This window comes from Chiloscyllium plagiosum, unplaced genomic scaffold (assembly GCF_037043375.1).
Source record: "Chiloscyllium plagiosum isolate Xiang-an unplaced genomic scaffold, Cpla_swu_hap1 HiC_scaffold_4, whole genome shotgun sequence".
Lineage (NCBI taxonomy): Eukaryota > Metazoa > Chordata > Chondrichthyes > Orectolobiformes > Hemiscylliidae > Chiloscyllium > Chiloscyllium plagiosum.
In genome coordinates, this window is record NW_028270142.1 from 68,076,693 (window position 1) to 68,097,601 (window position 20,909).

At 41.3% G+C, this 20,909-nt stretch overlaps 1 protein-coding gene across 3 annotated transcripts in view; it reads left to right on the plus strand.

The window, feature by feature from the left end:
* Positions 1-2,828: 2,828 nt before the first annotated feature.
* Positions 2,829-20,909, plus strand: part of LOC122549130 (uncharacterized) — a 49,361-nt gene continuing 31,280 nt past the window's right edge. The window contains exons 1-3 of one of the 3 annotated variants that reach the window (XM_043688448.2): positions 2,829-2,982; positions 6,715-6,762; positions 19,338-19,452. In XM_043688448.2, coding sequence (XP_043544383.1) covers positions 6,739-6,762; positions 19,338-19,452 — 139 coding nt within the window. In that variant the 5' untranslated portion in view covers positions 2,829-2,982; positions 6,715-6,738. Of the gene's footprint in view, positions 2,983-6,698; positions 6,763-19,337; positions 19,453-20,909 lie in introns of those variants that run through there. The other 2 variants (XM_043688449.2, XM_087986300.1) reach the window with 2 other exon arrangements.

Here is a 20,909-nt window from a genome sequence, read left to right on the forward strand (position 1 = left end):
ACAATAAGTGAAGATAGAGTCCAATGAGAGAGAAACACAATTGCACAGACAAGGGGGTGGGTAAATGATAGTCTAAGAAAATAAATAGCTGTTAATGGGGATTATTAATTGATGACAATGGATGTGTGTGGTAGCAGCTCATTTGATGTACAGGGGTAGGGATAAGGACATGGGAGAAGGTGCCTCAAGCCCTAAAATTGTTGAACTTCATGTTAGGACCAGAAAGTTGCAGATGTTTGATAAGATATTTGCCAAAACATGCTTCCGCAGCCACATCAAATTAATCAGTGACTGCCTCTGGATCAGTCTCACTCCACTTGGATTCCAACTCAAGCTTCATCCTTGAATCCACCCTCTGCAGCCTTCTGTACATAATATTGAGTTCAACAATTTTGTAGTATTGATACTGAGCTTGGACTAAGCTAGAGATCTCTCCTCATGCACTGGTGGGCATTAGTTCAAATTTCACCACAGATGATGACATTTCATTTGAACTAATAAATCTTGTAATTAAAGCTAGTCCAGTGGTAACCATATAATTAGATTTTTGAATTAGATTTAGATTGAATTAGATTTCTTACAGTGTGGAAACAGGCCCTTCGGCCCAACAAGTCCACACCGACCCGCCGAAGCGCAACCCACCCATACCCCTACATTTACCCCTTGCCTAACACTACGGGCAATTTAGCATGGCCAATTCACCTGACCTGCACATCTTTGGACTGTGGGAGGAAACCGGAGCACCCGGAGGAAACCCACGCAGGCACGGGGAGAACGTGCAAACTCCACACAGTCAGTCGCCTGAGGCGGGAATTGAACCCAGGTCTCTGGCGCTGTGAGGCAGCAGTGCTAACCACTGTGCCACCGTGCCGCCCAATAACTATTGTTCAATGTCATAAAACCCCATCTGGTTTCCTAATGCCATCTTCAACTGGTCTTTGCTTGTGACTGAGTTATAGGGAGAGGCTAAGTTGGCTGGGGCTTCTTCCCTGGAGGGTTGGAGGCTGAGGGGTGACCTTATAGAAGTTTATAAAATCATGAGAGGCATGGATAGGGTGAATTGCCAAGGTTTCTTTCCTAGGATGGGGGAGTCCAAACCTAGAGGGCATGGGTGAGAGGGGAAAGATTTAAAAGGTACCGGAGGGGCAACTTTTTCCATGCAGAGGGTGGTGTGTGTATGGAGCAAGTTGCCAGAGGAAGTGGTAGAGGCAGGTTCAATTACAAAAATTAAAAGGCATCTGGATAGGAATGTGAACAGGAAGGTTTTAGAGGGACGTGGGCCAAATGCTGGCAAATGGGAGTAGGTCAGATTGGGATGTCTGGTTGGCCTGGCCAAATTGGACTGAAGGGTCTGTTTCCTTGCTGTATGAGTCTATGATTCTACACACTCTGAAATGTCCTATCAAACTGCAACAAAGGAATGAAACTGAATGGATAACCTGATATCCACTTAGGCATCAGAAACCACAACAGCACACATAAACAGTCAAACAGCTCAGCTCCAGGACATCTCTACAGGTATCTTTCACCAGAGTACAGTACACCCAATTATCTTCAGTTGTTTCAGTAGTGAACTTGCCTCCATCAAAAGGTTAGAAGTGGAGAGGTTTGTTAATGATTACACAATGTTCAGCACCATTTCTGACTTCTCAGAAACTGAAACAGCCTGTGGCCAAATGCAGCAAGGCCTCTGTTATAATAGTACATCTAAATGAATCTTTAGACAGCCACCTGAACCATCTGGGAAAGCTCTGGTAGATTCACTGCCACTAGTCAGTCTTCTTGTTATCATTGTACACATTCATGCTGTACAAGTGCGAAGCAAAACTGATTATTCAACCCTGAGGGGCATCATACAAGTGCAAAGGCTGGCAGGGATTTGACAGATTAGGATACAAATTTGTGTTAGTATGAATGATAATATCATTATTTCCTGCATTGCACAATCATCTTTTAATCATAATGAATTTTCCCCACAATTTCCAATTATTGTAGTGGCAGCCTTCTGGATGGTTGGTCTTGTATTGGTGAACTCTTGTGTTGAGTGTTGCCTGGATCTCAGGAGTCCTACAATATTTGATATAATGGAAGACAGTGGGCTGAGAAGATACAATATTTAGACGATCTCTTCTCTAGGTCCTCTTCCAATCTTATTAGTTTTTGTTTCTGTTTGCCTCTTTTAATCCATTCCAAAAGTCAGCCTCCACAGGTCACAGCCATCAGCGGCAGTCTCCCGGTTACGAGTGTCACTATCATCTTCATATCTCACTTTCAGGTGTCCGTTTGGTAGAGATATGGATGTCCAGGAAGTTGTTATCCAATGGCCACTTTGCTTCCCAGTTGGGAATGTGAACTTTAGCCCGGTTGTTAATTTTACAACTCATTAATTTAAAAAAAAGTTATTTATTTATGTCTGTTCTTCAAAAAGATGTTTTGTTTGCCGATAGGAAAACGTTTCATTCAGCAGTTTTACCTGTCCCTCTCACTGAACGCCAAGACAGGGCTGTTTGCCCTTCATTGTGGAATCCACAAGGTATATAATATTGAAGTAGTATGTTGTATGGAGATTATCTTGCTCTGTGTTGGCATACTGTATTTAGAGTGGGGAGGCGCGGTAGATTGTGCTGCAGTGGCGTGGTCTACAGAATTTCTCTCTGGGCGACGATTTGATGAAGCTACACGCTGTTTAGTCACACGTAGAGAAAGTTATAGTCTGCTGACCGAGTTGAGTTGCCGCAAAGCCAGTATCATGTTACAGCCTGTTGAAGCCGTCCCACTCAGTGTTGTGTAACTGTATGTGGCTGGAGGCGGAGACCAGCCTGTTATAAAAGCGAGTAGTTAAAAAAAATTATGCAACGTCAGCAGTTATTTTTTTCTTACCATCTAACTCTCCCGCAGCAATCATTGCAAAGTGTATTAACAGTTCGCAGCTTGTGTAAAGTCTCCTGGTGAAGGATATTTCATTGACCAGTGTCTGCTCCAGTGAGTATTACTTTTCGTTCAAAGCCTCTAAATATGCCTCCGTTGCCAAAAGGAAGTGTCCAATTTCGCTTACACTGCTGTACATGTATCCTTCTTAGTTCATTAACATTGACTTTTAGACAAGTTTCTTATAATATTCATAGGTCAGTTGCAGGCCCAGTAAATGGTGTCAAGATAATCCCAAACTAAAGCTACCCGTTTTAAAATTCCTCTTTTTTTCTTTGGGATCAATATCTTGGGCAGTTTCCTCCTCTCCCTTCCACATGTCTCCTACCGCCCCCTCCAAAAAACCAAGCCTTTTGCCTTTAACAAGCTGACTTTCAATATCTCAAAATCAGCTATCTACTATATTCCAGGGAGCAGTAAATTTAGAGGCAAGAAGGGTATTTAATTATACAGTGTGCTGTTACAGGGTAGGGACACTCCTGGTCACCCCACTACCAATTCAAGCCCTAGTACAGTCTTTAAAGAGCACTTGAGGGCGGCCTCGTTGCATCCCTGTGCTGCCAATGGATGGAGATTCTCTCAATCAGAGACAATCTGTGGGTGATTGAGGGCCTGGACATTGTTTAGGGGTGTTGTGGCTGCCTGTTAGAACCTAAGTTCCCCACCCTTGCAATGAAACTCCTACCCTAACAACCCTCAACCCCACAAGTAATTACTTGCCTCATACCCTGTTCCAGTTGCAGCTGTGTGCTTCCGGCCTCCTGCCCATCTATCAGTTGCAGCCATGGCCTTCTCTAGATTGGCCAACAGCTCTCACTGTATGGGACTTTCACTCCTGGGATCCCAATGAGATAAATGTCTGATTGACATTAGATTCAGCTGGCATTGTCTTAAGGAGTCCCTCACTAATAGTCACTCATATTCTCATCCTATTTTCTAGTACTTGGCCTGTAACCCTGAATTCTATGGCATTTCAAGTGTTCATCTAAATAGTTCTTATATGTCTTGCGAGATCCCACGTCTGTCATCCTTTTCGATAGTGAGTTCAGATACCCCCAACCCCCTTGGCGATAAAATGTTTTCCTGAAATCAACTTCCCTTAAAATGCACTTCCTGGTTATTTTTAGTCTCCACTAAGGGGAAAAAGCTTCTCACTATCTCCTTATTATTACCTCTCAGAACTTTGTTCACCTCAATGAGGTGTTCTCCTCCCACCCCTACCCCCCCTCACCAGCCTTCTTTGCTGTGAGGAAAACAACCCCAGTGAATGTAGTCTCTATTCATAGTGGAATCACTCCAACCCGAGGAATATCTTGGTGAATCTTCTCTTGTGCAAACACATCCTAAAGCATTGAGTACCTTCCAGGTGTGGTTTAACTAATGTTATAAACAGCTCTTATTATACCCTCCTTGCTCTTGTAGTCAATGTCTTGAGTAATAAAGGCAAGTATGCAATATACCTTCTTACCCACCTTACTTATTTGTCCTACTGCCTTCAAGGATCTATGAACATACACACTGTTGTCCTTCTAATCCTCTACTTTCCAAGATTCTACCATTCACTTTGTACCCTTTTGCCTTGTTAGTCCTTACAAAATGCATCACCTCATTTTTCAGGATTAAAAACCTTTTTGCCACTGTTGCCCATCTGACCAGCCAGTCCATATTGACCTGTAGCCCAAGGCTTCCCTCCACACTATTTACACCAACAATTTTCTTGGCTTCCGTGAATTTATTGAACATACCTCCTACATTCGTTGACATCATTGACATCCACTTCAAATAGCAGGGGACCCATAATTAAACATTGTGGTGCATTACTGAACACAAGCTTCCGCTTAAAAAAACCCACCATTCTACCATGACCCTCTGCATCCCGCCACTAAGCTAACTTTTGATCCAATTTGCCAAATTGCCCATCGGCTTTTAGCTTTTTAACCAGTCTGCCATGTGAAACCTTGTCAAAAGTATGAATTTAAGAAGTTCATTCAGATGATGTCAACTGCTCAACCCAGATTTACTCACCTAGACACCTCCTTGAAAAATTGAATTGCATTTGTTACACGTGAGCTCACCTTACAAAGCTATACTGACTATCCTTGATCAATTTGTGACTTTCCAAGTGGACATTGTTTAATTCTGTTCCCCAAAACTTTTTCAATAGTTTCTCTACCACTGATATTAACCTCACTTAATATTAAGTCCAGTGGTTTCTTACTTTATGCCACCTTTCTTGAATAATGAAACCACATTAGCTGTCTTCCAATCCTCTGGCATCCCTCTTGTAGCCAAATAGGTTTTGAAAATTAATATCAGAGTCTTTGCAGTCTATTCCACTGCCTCTCATAGCAGCCTGGTGTGGATCTCATTTGGGCCTCAGGATTTGTCTACGTTCAAGCCTGTTAAAATCATTAATGCCTCCCCCATCCCCAGTGCTAATTTGTTCAAGTCCATCACAGAGCACCTCTCTGATTTCTATACCTACATCATCCTCCTTGAAAGTGAATGTAGGTGGGAAAGATTCATTTCAAACCTTAGCTATGTCTTCTGGCTCCACACACACACATTGCCACTTTGATCCTTTATGGGCCTTACTCTTTCCATGGGTATTCTTTCATCCTTAATATACTTATAAAATGTATTTGTATTTTTTCGTGATGTTACTATCATGTCCCCCCTTTACTCACAGTTTTTTATTAAGCAATCCCTGCATTTCTAGGCTCCTCTAGGGTATCCACTGTTTTCAGCCCACAGTATCTATGACAAGCTTCCTTTATTTTTCCTCATCTGATCTTGTACATTCCTTAACATCCAGAGTTTCTTGAGTTGTTGGTCCCACACTTCACCTTTTTAAAGGAACATGTTGGTCCTGCACTCTCTCTGTTCCCCTTTTAAATGTCTTCCGATGATCAATATTACAACAACACTCCTCCTCATCTACACCACCTACCAACCCACTCCAGTTTCATCTGAAGATTCTGTATCCTGGGATACTCCTCTACTTATGAGCACACTAATATTGCCGTGCCCCTCCAGGCCCTCTCCATACCTGACTACACCTTTCTCAGCTGGAAATCAGACCCAGAGCTCTCACTCCCCACCCACACTCCTGCACCGTGCAGTGGTCAGAAGTCTGTCGAGAGTGGGTGAACTAACCCACATTAATGGCAACCCCAGGCGTGGACAGAAAATGATTGAGAGGCGGCCTGGCCCCCCCCCCCCACCTCAGTTTCTAGCACTATCCCCTTTCCCCTACCACAACCATACCACTGCACAGCACGCTATGAATGTCAATCCAATTTTGGCTTAAACATAACCCATCGTACATGTATAGGTCCCATCTTCCCCAGAAACAGACCCTGTTCAAAAACATTTCAAAAACATTAATATTTTATAGCAGTCTCTGAGGAGGCAATGGCCTAGTGGTATTATTGCTAGACTATTAATCTAGACATTTGAATTTGAATTCAATTAGAATACGGATTTAAGAGTCTAATGATCATTGTTGACTGCCGGAAAAACCTATCTGGTTCACTAATGTCCTTTAGGGAAAGAAACTGTCTTCCTGACCTGGTCTGGCCTACGTTGACTTCAGACCCACAACAATGTGATTGACTCTTAACTGCCCTCTGGGCATTTAGGGATGGGCAGTAAACGCTGGCCTAGCCAGCAATGCCCTCATCCCGTCAATGAATATATGAAAAGCATTCCCTAACAGCAGTTTCTTACTAAGCAATTCACTTACAGATTTTCTGTGTTGTCACTCCCATCTTTTTTCAAACCTAGTGCGGGCTGGTACCCAGCAGCTGAATGGTGTGCCTCTGTGACTCTTGGGTAAGTTGTTGTTTCTCAGTTAATCCTTTTCACCGAAATAAAGTTTTCAATTATTAACCAATTAACCCAACACTTTCCTGTGATGTTCCTGTTTGAATTTATTTCTAAAATTGGGTGTTCTCCCAAAGTTGCAACTCCCAATTTTGTGTTGAAGTTGAAGTGACAGGTTCATCCTGGGCCTTAATATTAATAACATTGAAGTAACTGCAGAGAGGCCAATATCTCATCAACAAGTCATTCTTTATTTATATATGCATAATACAGCTCTGAGTCAGTGCCTGAAGTCTCAAAATCCTCTATTTATTTTTTTTCAACCCCAACACTGCCGCCATACAGCGTCTTATTTTCTCCAGCACCCGTGTTGTGTGTGGATAGGTGCAGGACACAGTGAAAAACACCAGTGGTATAAATAACTTTATTAATATTCCACCACCAAGAAAAGCACCCATGTGGCCAGGGAACCAATGACAAGCAGAGCCATGGCAGAGGCAATGCTCGTGAAACATGAAGTGAAGGGATGGGAGGGTAAGGACTAAATCAAAACAGCATTGGAGTGGGAACCCCCTGTTTATTATTTATCAGCCAGGGCTCCCTGATTGGCTGCTGACATTATAGTCAATGAAATCCACCTGGTTCCAATCATTACATTCTTCCCCGTACCTCTGTCCCTCTCCCAAGTCCAGGGATGTACGTCTGGTCTTTCTCTGGTAGCTTCACCCCAGGTCTGGTGCCTCTGACTTGACTCAGACATGGGTGGCATTTACTGGACCGAAGCCCATCTCCTGCATCTGGAGCATCCCAGGAGACTTGCCTCCTCATACTCAGTATCAGTATCAAGGCTACATCCATCTCTGACTCCGAGGTTTCCTCAATGCTAGGTGGAGGGGGAGAACCCATGGTTTCTGACAGGCCTTTTGGCTGTTCTGAGGAACCTGGTATGTTTTGCTCCTGCCCCATTTGTTAGGTAGCAGCTTTCAGGTGATCCAGGTGCTTGTTCAGGGCCACTTCACCTACATGAACGTTGTATGTTATGGGACCTGACTTCACATCAATCTCGCCTTGTACTCATGCAGGGCCATTTCCTTGGTCCTGGCACCAAACTTCATTCCCTGAAGTAAGCTGCCTCTCTTGCTTAGAGGAAGCATATGGTCAACACTGGCTTTCCTGCTGCTGCTTCACCTTCATTCCTCAGGTCCAGGACCATCAGGTCTAATTTGGTGTGGAGTCTTCTCCCCATTAGCAACTCCTTCTGGAACTATCCCTGTAGTTGTGTGAGGGGTGGTTCTGCAATTGAATAGCAACCAGGACAGTTTGGCTATTTCTTTAAACCTGCCTTCAATGTTCGTTTGACGATGGATGGTATGGAGCGAATGTCATTTGACTTTAAGAAATACTGGAATTTCCTGCTGGTAAATGACATCTGTGGGTAATACTTCTAGGAATCCAAGTATCACAAATGCAGTTTTTCAATTGTGATTCTTGAGTTTGCCGAATGAACTCTATGAGCATCCAACCACTTAAAATAGGCATCCACAATGACCAGGGATATTGAGCCCATTGAACAAGGACTGGCATTGACGACATGTAACCGAGTCCAGGGTTTATCTGGCCATTCCTACAAATGTGAGGGCATGGTAGTAGTAATTTTTCTTAGCACTCTTGGCACTGGCCTACTAAAGTAGCTATGTTGGCATCTAATCCTGGCCACCAGATATAACGTCTATCCAACATCTTCATTTTGGAAACCCTTGGATGACCCTGGTGGGATTTAGCCAGTATCTAGTGGCAACCTTTACTTGGGACAATCACTCTTATTCCACATAGTAATATGCCATGCTGGAAGGAAATCTGGTCTCACTAGATTCAGAAAGGTCTCAATCCTGTTTTTGATGGCTCTTCTGTTTCCCCCACTACCACCAGCTGGTTTAGTTTGGGCAAGATGCAGTCTTTTTGTATCCATAGTTGGATATTGTCAGCAGTGACTGGAAGCATGTCCAGAAAGTTTAAAACTAAAACAAACTCTTCGAAGGGAGGCACCCCCAGTGGAGTATCTGCCAGTGGGAGGCAGCTTAAGGCATTGCATTTGTCATTTGGCCTCCTGGACGATGTTCCAACTTATAATTGTACACACTGAAAATAAGGGCCCACTGCTGAATTTGACCTGAAGCTATGGACAGCATGGCCCTGTCCTCAGTGGGAGCTGATTCAAAGCATCAGCATTAGGCACTTCGCCTCCTGGATGGTGTTCCAACTTGTACGTACTGAGAGTAAGCACCCACCACTGAATTGGACCAGAAACTATAGGCAGCACTGCCTTGTCTTCTTTAATTAGCCCTACCAGGGATTTGTGGTCCATTACTATGACAAATTCATGTCCATAAAGGTATTGGAGGAACTTCCTCATACCAAGATGTCCATGTGGACATATTTGCATTCAAAATCAGCCAAAGTCCAGGAGATTGGGCGTTCCTATCCATTCAGCAACTGGTGAGCAAACACTACCCTGATACCGTAAAGGGAGGCATTTCATGTCAGCACCACCTCTCACTTCAGATCATAGTGGACTAACACCTTCAATAATGATAGCTGCTTTTCCACTTCCCTCAAGGCTTCTTCTTGGCTACATATTGTTCAGACCATTGAGTATCGAAGTGGGAGGTCATGTTACAGTTGTACAGGACATTAGTAAGGCCACTTTTGGAATATTGTGAGCAATTCCAGTCTCCCTCCTATTGGAAAGATGCTGTGAAACTTGAAAGGATTCAGAAAAGATTGACAAGGAAATTGCCAGAGTTGGAAGATTTGAGCTATGGGGAGAGGCTGAATGCGTTGGGGCTGTTTTCCTTGGGGCATCCAAGGCGGGGGGTGACCTTATAGAGGTGTATAAAGTCATGAGGGGCATGGATAGGATAAATAGATAAAGTCTCTTCTCTGGGGTGGGAGAGTACAAAACTAGAGGGTATAGTTTTAGGGTGAGAGGGGAAGAATTTAAAAGGCTCCTAAGAGGCAACTTTTTCACGGAGAGGGTGATGCGTGTATGAAATGAACTGCCAAAAGAAGCTGGTGGAGACTAGTACAATTACAGCATTTTATAGGCATCTGAATGAGTACATGAATAGGAAGGGTTTAGAGGGATATGGGCCAAGTGCTGGCAAATGGGACTAGATTAGGTTGGGATATCTGGTCGGCATGGACGAGTTGGACCAAAGGGTCTGTTTCCGTGCTGTACATCTTTATGACTCTATGACCATTTCCAAATGTAAGGCTACCAAGACAGTTACGTATAAATTTCACGCAATGATTCACCAATACAAGGGAAGACCTAAAGTTCTGGTACAGCCACCTTTGATCACTCTCATTTTATCTTCCAATGGATGTAACCTGATTTTGTCGTGTCTGTAGCCCAAGTAGATCACAGGGTGCCTGGAACACATTTTTAAACATATTTCTACCTGCCTGAGAGAAATGTCTAAACACTATTTCCAAGATTTCCAAGTGTTCATTATTTGTCTTCCGGTTATTAAAATATCACCCAGATAAATTTCAACTGCATAAATATTGAATATGTTCTCCACCATCAGCTAGAAAAGGGCGTAGGCTGATGATACCCCAAATAGCAGTCTTGTATATTGGTACAACTCCTAGTAGGTATTAATTGTGGAGTACTTCTGGAACTCCTCATCCAGTCGCAATTACAGGTAGGCAAGCTCATGTCCAGCTTGTAAGGACGTCCCCTCTCCCTGGCAATTTTGCATGTACGTCCTCTATCAAGGGATTGGGTATTAATGCAGTTGTGAGAAGCGCTTTACCATTTGCTTAAAATCCCCACAAAGATGGACCAAGCCAGCAGGCTTCACAATCAGCATGACAGATGCTGCCATTCCACAAGCTGTACTGATGTGATGGTTCCTATACTTTCCAAACTCCTGATTTCTGCCTCTACTTTTATCAGTAAGGTAACTAGCACAGGGCAGGCCTTGCAAAATCACAGATTTGCTTCCTGGTCTTGGCCCCTTTGATAGTCCCTAGCCCTCCTTGAAAAACTGCTGGGTATTTAATTAGGACTTCAGTCAGGCAGCCATTTTCTAATCAAACAATATTGAACCAATTTAGGTGAATCTTTCTCAACCACTCCAATTCCACTCCAATAGGCTTGGGCTTGAGCCTCTTACTACAATTGGTCATAACTCCACCAACAACTTCTCATAGGAGACCAGAACTGTAGTCGTATCCTAAATATCTTTTGGTTCCCAGTATAAGTTATCAATCTGGCCAAAGTCTTACACAAACGTAAGGGTTGGAGTCCAGAGCGAATCTTGTTAAAGACATGTTCTGCAAACTACTGCTATCGGTCTCCATGAGAACCGGGGGACCATTTAACCAGACATTAATTTCAATTGGTTCTAATTTGAATGTTGCTAATCAACTTAACTATCCCAGCCTACTCGTGGGTGGAATTTCCTGGGTGTACATTTTCCCAGAAAATGGTCTATGCATTCTCTTACTGAAGTCAGCGCTTGTAGCATTCCTTGCTGTCTCAAGCCAGCATACTGGCAGCAACTACAATGACCTGCCAGCCCAGATTCTGAAGAATGTTTTAGACATTTGATCAAGGCTCGACTTTGTTCTGGGGTTTTGCCATGGGCTGGCCTAGGTCCTTCTGCTCAGGATATGTTCTGCGGGAGGCTTGGCAATTGCCTATACTCAAGTTGTATTCCCTCAGTTGGACAGATGAGGGAGTCCACTTCCATTGGGATGTGCTGTAACTCCCATGCTCCACTTGCCACATTTTCTAATGATAAAGCCAGTTGTAGTGCTTGTTGAAGTCCAGTTGGGCTTCAGCTAGTAGATGCTTTCGCGTGGTTACATCATTAATCACAAATACCAGATGGTCTCTCAGCGTTCCATTCAAGGTTAACCCAAAATCACATAACCTTGTCAAAAATCCCATTTTGGATTCCCCTGGTTCTCGGACTGTTGAATAAAGCTGATAGCTTCTCAGAATTGGAGGAGGTTTGTGATCATAATATTACTTAATCAAATCTGTCAACTTTACTGACTGTTGCCTCTGGGAAAGTTAAGCCCCTAGTTACTGAAAATGACGTGAGTCTGCAAACAGTCAGAAGGATTACTTGTTGCTTTTCATCTGCCACAATGTCATTTGCCTGGAAAAGATATTGCACCCTTTCCACATATTGAGCCTAATCTTTGATGGCAGGATCGAACGAGTCAAGTTTCCCAAATAAAGACATGATGCCAGAAATGTTTACCCAACTCAAAGACGACTGTTGCACGTGAACAGTGTTCTTTAGACACATCCTGTTTCTCCCTTTGCTGCTGAAATAAGTACACAAGCTGGTATTCTGTCACCAAATCATCCTTCATTTACATATGCACAGTACCCTGGCTGTAACCAGCCAGTTTGGAGTTAGTGCCTGAAATTAGGAGACACTCTCATTCCTATGTTCATATCTGTTAGTCAGGGCCCCTTGAGATTAACAACCTCAATCAAAGATCTTATAGTGAGTGAGATCCGCCTGGTTTCAATCACTACCAATACAAATATGTGAATACACAAAGAAGGAAAACAGGTAGGTCACTCCAACCTTCTATTCTGCTCTGCCATTCAAGAAGATCATAGCTGATCAACTCTGCATTCTTGCATATAATCAAACACCTACCAACCACTACCTTCAGAATATTTGAGGACTCTGTATCCTCAGCCTTTTGAGGAAGAGAATTTCAAAGACTCTGAATTCTCAGAGAGATAAAATGTTTTCTTATCTCTGTCTTAAGTTAATGCCACCTTATTTTTAAACTATGAACCTCTAGTTATGGATTCTCCCAGAAAAGAGAACATGTTTTCAACATTCACCTGATCAAGTCCCCTCAGGATCTTTAATCTTCCAATGAAGTCACCTCTGACTCTTGCAAACTCCAGGGGATATATGCTTAGCCTGTCTAACCTTTCCTCATAAAGCAATTTGTTCATTCCTAATATTAGGCAAGTAAACTTTTTCTGAATTGCTTCCAATCCATATACATCATCTTGCTGCCTCTTCCAAAGTTTCTATGTTGAAGCTGAAGTGCTGGGCACCCAATCCCGGACATCTTTCTGCCTCCTGTCTTACTGCTGGCATCCTCAGAATGCCACCCCTGTCACCATTATGATTTTTCAACTAACTTAAACTGAGGCCTTATTTGCCATGTTAGTTGGTTGTAAAAGATCCCATGACAGTATTTTGAAGAAGTGTGGAGGACATCATCACATTTCTGCACACTAAATGGCTGCCAGGTTTCCTTTATTAGAAATGACAGCACTGCTTAAAATACTTAATTGGCTGTGAAATCTGTTTGGGATGTTGTGAAAGGAGCTGTGTGAAAGCCGATCTTTTTCTTTCTGGACTAATCAATCAACTACCCTCTCAGCATTGAACGAACGAGAACAGAATGCCTGGCACATCTCTCACATCATACCATCACATACCAACAAGTAATATTCAAATGTCATGCAGCAAGCAGAGAAATCGCACCAACATGGAAAATATGAACATATAAAGGTTGGTTTTAGATTGTAGATTGAAACTGGCAGATTCACTTGCAAGTTGCAAAGGTCCTCTGACCAAATAACAATTAAGTACCCTAACCTGAGTACATTTAATGATAATCAAACATTGTGAATTTGAAGCATAACATATTCCCCTTGTTCTAAACCAGTATATTATTGGAATACCCATGAGCTATGTTAAAGGTGATCCGTGAGTCACTAATCAAATACCACCAAGCTGCATTCTGAATATTATGATACTGATGATATCTCAGAGAAATGAGGGATAGGCTCAAACCACCAGAAAATAACCTTCAGACGGGCAACAAGGACCATATCTTCACACAATTGTCATTTGTGGTGCACATTCTAGTAGCATCTAAGCTCCAGAATCTTTCTTCCAGATAGCTGTTTTGCTGTGCTGTTATATGTAACAATTTATGCTTACTAATATCAGCAAATGAATGTTTTATCAGTTTCATATAGATTTCATATGGTGGTTCTCTTTCTGTACTCTGAATCGGTTTACTTCAGCAGATTGATGTCTTTATAGAAGCACATGGAGGAATGCCAGGTCACTGAGTGGAGTTTTCAATGGCATGCCAACAATTATTTACAAACTTTCATGTCTTTCCTATTGTTTGGCTAACTATGATAAGGAGGTGCTGGTTTTGGACTGGGGTGGACAAAGTTAAAAATCACACAACACCGGGTTATAGTCCAACAGGTTTATTTGAAAGTACGAGCTTTTGAAGCGCTGCTCCTTCATTAGGTAGCTACATGACAAAGGAGTAGCACTACAAAAGCTGGTACTTCCAAATAAACCTGTTGGACGATAAGTTGGTGTTGTATGATTTTTAATTTTGGCTAACAATGACAGTTCAGATTGACCTTCATCATCTGTACTCCTTTTATGATCATGTCATCCAATCACAGCATTTGTCTTACAATAATTAACTGTTCTGTTAAACCTCCCCTAAGGTGAATTGAACAGAAAACTCTTGGGATACAAACAGAAAGTACTGAAAAAACTCTGGTGACAGTGGAGTGTGAAACAAAATTAATGTTTTGTGTCCAGTATGACTCTTTGGAACTCAAACTCTTGGGCAACTGCAGCCAAAGTGTTAAAACACTTGGTTGATGCAATTCCTTTCTCACTTCTTCAGTAATTCCATACCTTTAGAGATATGAATTGTACCTGTAAGTCAGATTGTTGTATGGGGGCTTCATTCTTTACCTAAAGCATTGTTACTTCTACTTAAAGTAATACTAATGTAATTACTGAAATAAAGAAATATAGGCCACGTGGATTTCCTCTTTTAGGTATTAGTGACTTTGAAAATATCAAAATTTCCTAAATTCATACCATGTTTATACGTTCCTGGAAATAGTAATCCAAGAGTATTTACCCATTAGATAAATGTTTTGAAGTAATTAATGGCGAGGCTAACAGGTCTGAGGTTCACACATGAGCAATTAAATACAGAAGGATATTACTCTCCAACTGGCCATGCCACAGAAATATATCATTGATGGATTAATCATTAAATCATTTAAATCGTAAGTCAGAGGTGTGAAGTTGCCCACTAAACATGCCAGAGCACATTATACATTGAGCATTCGACTGTAGTATGTTTAATGAAGCAAAAACAGAAGTTGCTGGAAATGCTCAGCAGGTCTGGCAGCCTCTGTGAAGAGAAATCAGTTAGCGTTCTGGGTCCAGTGACCTATCCTCAAAATTCCACCGGACCTGAAACATTATCTCTGATTTCTGTTCACAGATGCTGGCAGACCTACTGAGCTTTTCCAGCAACTTGTGTTTTTGTTTGTGATTTACAGTTCTTTTGGTTTTTATAATATTTAAATGCTGGAGATCAGAGTCAAGAGTATGGTGCTGGAAAAGCACAGCAAGTCAGGCAGCATCCAAGAAGCGGGAGAATCGACATTTCAGGCATAAGCCCTTCATCAGGAATGGAGACCCTAGTAATAATATGGGGAGCTGTGCTTAAGTCCTACTATATTGGAATTTAGATTCAATTTAAAAAATCTGGAATTAAGAGTCTAATAATGACCATGAAACCAGTAACAATTTTTAGAAAAAAAACAATTGTTTCACTAATGTCCTTCAGGGAATGAAATATGTCATCCTTACCTGGCCTGGCTTACATGTGATTCCACACATGTGGTTAACTCTTAACTGCCTTCTGAGCAATTAGGGATGACAATAAATGCGGCCTAACCAGCAATGCCCACATCATGTGAATGAACTATAAAAAAAATCCTTAGGCCCTGAAAATTTAATTATCTTTTTAAGTGCCTTGGTTTGAATTTTTAAAAAATCTCTTGTCGTCCTATCTTTCTGTCACTGTTTTTCATTTTCTAGGCATAATTTTCCATGGAATTAACTGTTGTAATTCATATTTCCTGATCCAGATTCTCTTTCTATCTGTGAGCATTCTTAACCCTGGTTGAAGAGACATGTTGCTTGTCCTGCTCTCCCATGTCATTACCTCTAGGTGTCTCTAAATAACAAATGTTACAACTCAAAAGCTCACAAGTCTGTTAGCTTAGTGACATGCATGAACACTCCGTCATATCCGATGCAAATATTGAGCAATTATATTTATGTTTTGAATAGTGCATACACTTTTGCTCACAACAATGGTGGGAGGAATAGTTTACTGGAATAACCAAATGGTCAATTAATCATGACACTGGAGTAGATGTTTATTTCAATAAAATCACTAAAGGTTTTTCTGGAGCATCTCATTTCACTGATGCTCCACTACTCAGACTTCTTTGCTCAATTTAAAGTTTTAAAACGTTTTGCATAGAACATTGTTGGAATTGTGAGCTATCACACAGCATAAGCAATGGGGCAACTGGCAGCTGGGTGAATAACAGGATGAGCTCTCTACTTTGCTCACCAGATAGTTTTAAGGATTGAGCTCTAAACAGTGAATTTGCGTGGGGGAACTCAATGTTAAATCAATACAGAAACAAAGATTGAATTGAGAGAGAGAGAAAGAGAGCGAGAGAAAAAGAGAAGCACAAAGCAAATCATTCATCTTTCATTTTTGCATGGAGTGAATATTTTTTCATTCACGGGATATGAGCATCACTGGCTGAGTCAGCATTTATTGTCCATTCCTAGTTCCCCTGGAAAAGGTGAGCTGCCTTCCTTCACTATTGTAGTCCATTGTGATCAATGCTGTTAGAAAGTGAGTTTATATTTTGACTCAGCAATGATGAAGGAATGGTAATATATTTCTAAGTCAGGACAGGGAGTGGCTTAGTGGAAAACTTATAGATGGTGGTGTGCCCATGTATCTGCTGCCCTTCTTCTAGATGGTAGTGGTTGTGGGTTTGGAAGGGGATGTTTAAGGAGCATTGGTAAATTTTTGTAATGTGGATGGTACACTCTACTGACAGTGTGTGTGGAGGGAGTGTATGTTTGTGGATGTGATGTCAACCAAGTGAGCTGCTTTGTCCTAGATGGCACCAAGGTTCTTGAGTGTTGTTCGAGAGGTGAGAATATTTCCTATATATTTCAATCATACGAGTATCTTCCTCTTACCTTCCTTTGCTGAAAATAATGGTTCTGGTATTATTGCCCCAGCATTTTCTGGTGCTGCATTCAACGAACAGTGTATCACAGTCAATATTGATTCTGCTGCCTGACTTTGAGGTGCAATAGTGGTAATGTTAATGGACTGTAATCCAGAGCTCTGGGTTAAACTTCTGGGTAATGGTTTCAAGTCCCATTCAAATTTGTGGGCGGCACGGTGGCACAGTGGTTAGCACTGCTGCCTCACAGCGCCAGAGATCCGGGTTCAATTCCCGCCTCTGGCGACTGACTGTGTGGAGTTTGCACGTTCTCCCCGTGTCTGCGTTGGTTTCCTCCGGGTGCTCCGGTTTCCTCCCACAATCCAAAGATGTGCAGGTAAGGTGAATTGGCCATGCTAAATTGCCCGTAGTGTTAGGTAAGGGGTAAATGTAGGGGTATGGGTGGGTTGCGCTTCGGCGGGTCGGTGTGGATTTGTTGGGCCAAAGGGCCTGTTTCCACACTGTAAGTAATCTAATCTAATCTAATCTAATCAAATAACTCCAGAGGGACTAGTCTCCCATCATCAACTCATTTTTGTTTTAACACATGAATAATCCTTGACCTTAGTACTGTCCCATTTAGGGTCAAGTATCAAAGTCAAGGACTGTTCATATATAAATAAAGAGTGACTTGGTGATGGGAGACCAGTCTTTGTGGATTTATTTCAGAGACAATGAGAGTTGGATCATAGTGTGCCAATACCTTAGAGGATGATAACTAGGGCTTGTCTACGTACCATTTCTAAGGTCGACCCCTTTTTAAATGTTCATGCAAAGGTGTCAGGATGGATGCCAGGTTATGTATGAACTTTCCATAGTAATTTACCAGCCCAAGAAATGATCTAAAGCTCCTGGACAGACGTGGGAGTCGGGACGCCTTTGATTGTCCTCACTTTATCTTCCAACAGGTGTAACCCGGACTTGTTGACTCTATAGCCCAAATATGTCACTTGAATGGCCTGTAATACACATTGTTCCCTTCTGAGGTATTCACTGGCCTTGGAAAAATCTCTTAAGACTATATACTTATTGTTCCTCATTAGCTTTCCATATTATTATTATTATTATTATTATTAGGATGTCATCAAGGTAAATGGCAACCTGAGGTTGCAAAATGTTCTCCATCGTCTGCTGAAAAATTGAACATAGTGACAATGCCCCAAATGGTAGTCTCATATATCAGTACACCCACTGTGGTAGATGGTGATATTTGGATTCAATTAAAAACAAATGGGATTAATGGCTGGCCTAATGATGACCATTTAACTACTACTGATGGTCAGGGAAAAATCGATCGGATTCAGTTCCTTCAGAAAAGTTTATCTCCAATTCTTACCTAATCTGGTGTACATTTGACTCCAGACCAAAAGCAATGCAGTTGATTCTGAAATGGCCTAGTTAAGCGATTCAGTTCCAGGGTAGGAAGGGATGGGCAGTAAATGTTGGTTCTGCCAGTGATGGCTATATCCTATGAACAATTTTTAAAAAATGTATATATACATTTACTTTCCATCATATTGCCATTGAATAGTAATCAAGTTGGCACTAAACTGAAATTTCAATAATGTATTGTGCCTGGGACACAGACTAATTTTAACCCATCCAGATAAGATCACCAGCAACATCTTCAGTGGTCTAAGTACTGCAATATATTTTGTTACAAAATGTTGTAGGCACTAATCAATACATTTTAAAGTATTTTTCTCATTGAATCCTTGTGCGTCCTTCCTGCGTTCATGAATTTATTGAATGAGTACTAGTGCCCAAAAGTTATGAATTCCTCAAGAACCAACACTAATCTGACTTTAACCAGATCTGAGCTAGAAGAAGCTCCAGATTGATTCCTTCATTTTTTTGAATTATAGAGGAGCAAATCTACCCTGCTAACCATTATACAGTAGCTCATGTTGGAACTGCATGTAAGTGAGCATTGGGTAAAGTAAAACTAAGATTACTGTGGTGCTGGCTATCTTCAAAACTTACACAAATTTGAATACTTGAAAGAAGCCCCAAATGTAGAATATTGATCAATCATGAGTCAATGCATTCACATGGAAATCAGATAATTTATAAAGAATAATGAGTAGACAAGCTATTCACTGGCAGAAAAGATGAAGAGTACATGTAGGCTCCCAATTGTGCACCTGTATTCCTGCCCTGTAGTATAAAGCTAGGATCTACCTTTGTAACAGCATGGCAAAAAAATGTTGTGAGTTATAAGAATGATTTATCATTAATTATTAAACTGTAATGGAGGATTGGCATATGTACTTTTGTATTCAAATTCTTAAGATGAATTATAGAACTGTTGCTTTATAGGAGCATTAAAGAGTCAGAAAAACAAGGTATTAAAGTAACTGAAAACGCTATTTCTCTTCTGCATTTTTGACGTGCTTATCACTTAATGAAAATATTTATCTAGGATTCTCCAACGACCAAAATGAGTCCCTGGAAGATTAGTCTTCTGGTCCTTGCTTTAGTTGTCTACATCATTACTCTGGTTATGAATGCTCTTGCAGGACGAGGATCACAGTCAGGTAAGGTTTAAAAGCCGGTATGGTTCAACCTTAAAAACTAGAAAACACTTGAGCACATGATCTTGATCCATCTGAGGTCACTTAAAACCCACATTGATGAAGAGAATAAAAAAATGTGTTAGTCTGGATCAATCTTCTGCTTGATTGTATTAGTTTCTGTTTGCAAACAAGTCAGGCTAAAATTGCATTCAAAACCACATAAGCTGCTGCATTCATTTGCTCTGGTTTTAAAAATATCTTGTTGGAAGCAGGCACAACTCATCAAAGTTCTCCATATCCACCTAAGTTGAGTTCATTTCCATTGAGAGGTTCGATACATTTTGCCGATTTTACTGTTCTATAGTTAGATTGCATTGAGACTTTTACATGCAAGAAGACTAATTTTCAGAAGTTTTTGATGATTTTCTTTAAATTTAAAACTTATAACATGCCATAATATAAGTGAAAAATATATTTGTAAGTCTTTTTCACCAACAGGTTACTCAAGATGGCAAATTGACATTGATTCTAAAATATTCATTTTTATTGTGGTAAACCCAACATTGACTGAGTTAATTAAGTTTTCTCAGCTTTATGATGAAGCATCTGAACAAGTTGTACCCAGGACAGTATCCTGAAGAAGGCCTGCTGCTCTGTTTTGTGATGAGATGGTTAACTTTCAGCAACCCTTACTGCCTTCCTTTGTGCTGGACATGACTCCAATCAATGGAGAGTTCCCTCCCACCTCATTCCTAAAGAATCTAGTTTCATTAGAGTGCTTTGATGCCATACTTTCCGAAATGGCCTTGAGGTCAAGGGCAGTCAATCTCACCTCATCTTTAGAAAGCATCTGCTTTATTTTTGTTTTGATCAAGGTTGTATTGTCCAGGAGCTGAATGACCCTGAAGAAACTGAGAGCCAGTGAGCAAGATATTCTTTTACAAATGTCACGTGATAGCACTGTCAATGACCCCTTATATTATTTGATTGGATAATTGGATTTGTCCTTCCTTTTGAAGACTGAACATATCCAGTCTTATCCAGGCAATATTAAATGATGTTAGGTAGATGTCAGTGTTGTAGCTGAACTGAAACAAGTCTTGAGACTGGTTATGGACTAGCAGTCTTCAGTACAACAGCTGAGATGATAACTTTTGCAGTATCCAGTTACTTCATCAGTTCCTTGACTTCATGTGGAGTGAATTGAATTAGCTGAAGATTGGCATCTATCTGGTGACTTCTGGAGGAGACCAAGATCGATCATCCATTTAGCACTTCTGGCTGAAGATTGTTGCAAATGCTTTGGCCTTGTCTTTCTCACTGATGTCTTAGGCTCCCTCCCCAATGAGGATGGGGCTATTTCTGGAGGCTCCTCTTCCAGTGAGTTTTATAATTGTCTACCATCATGCATGACTGGATGTAGTGGGACTGCAGAGCTTAGATCTGATCTGTTGATTTGTCACATTGCTTAATATAGC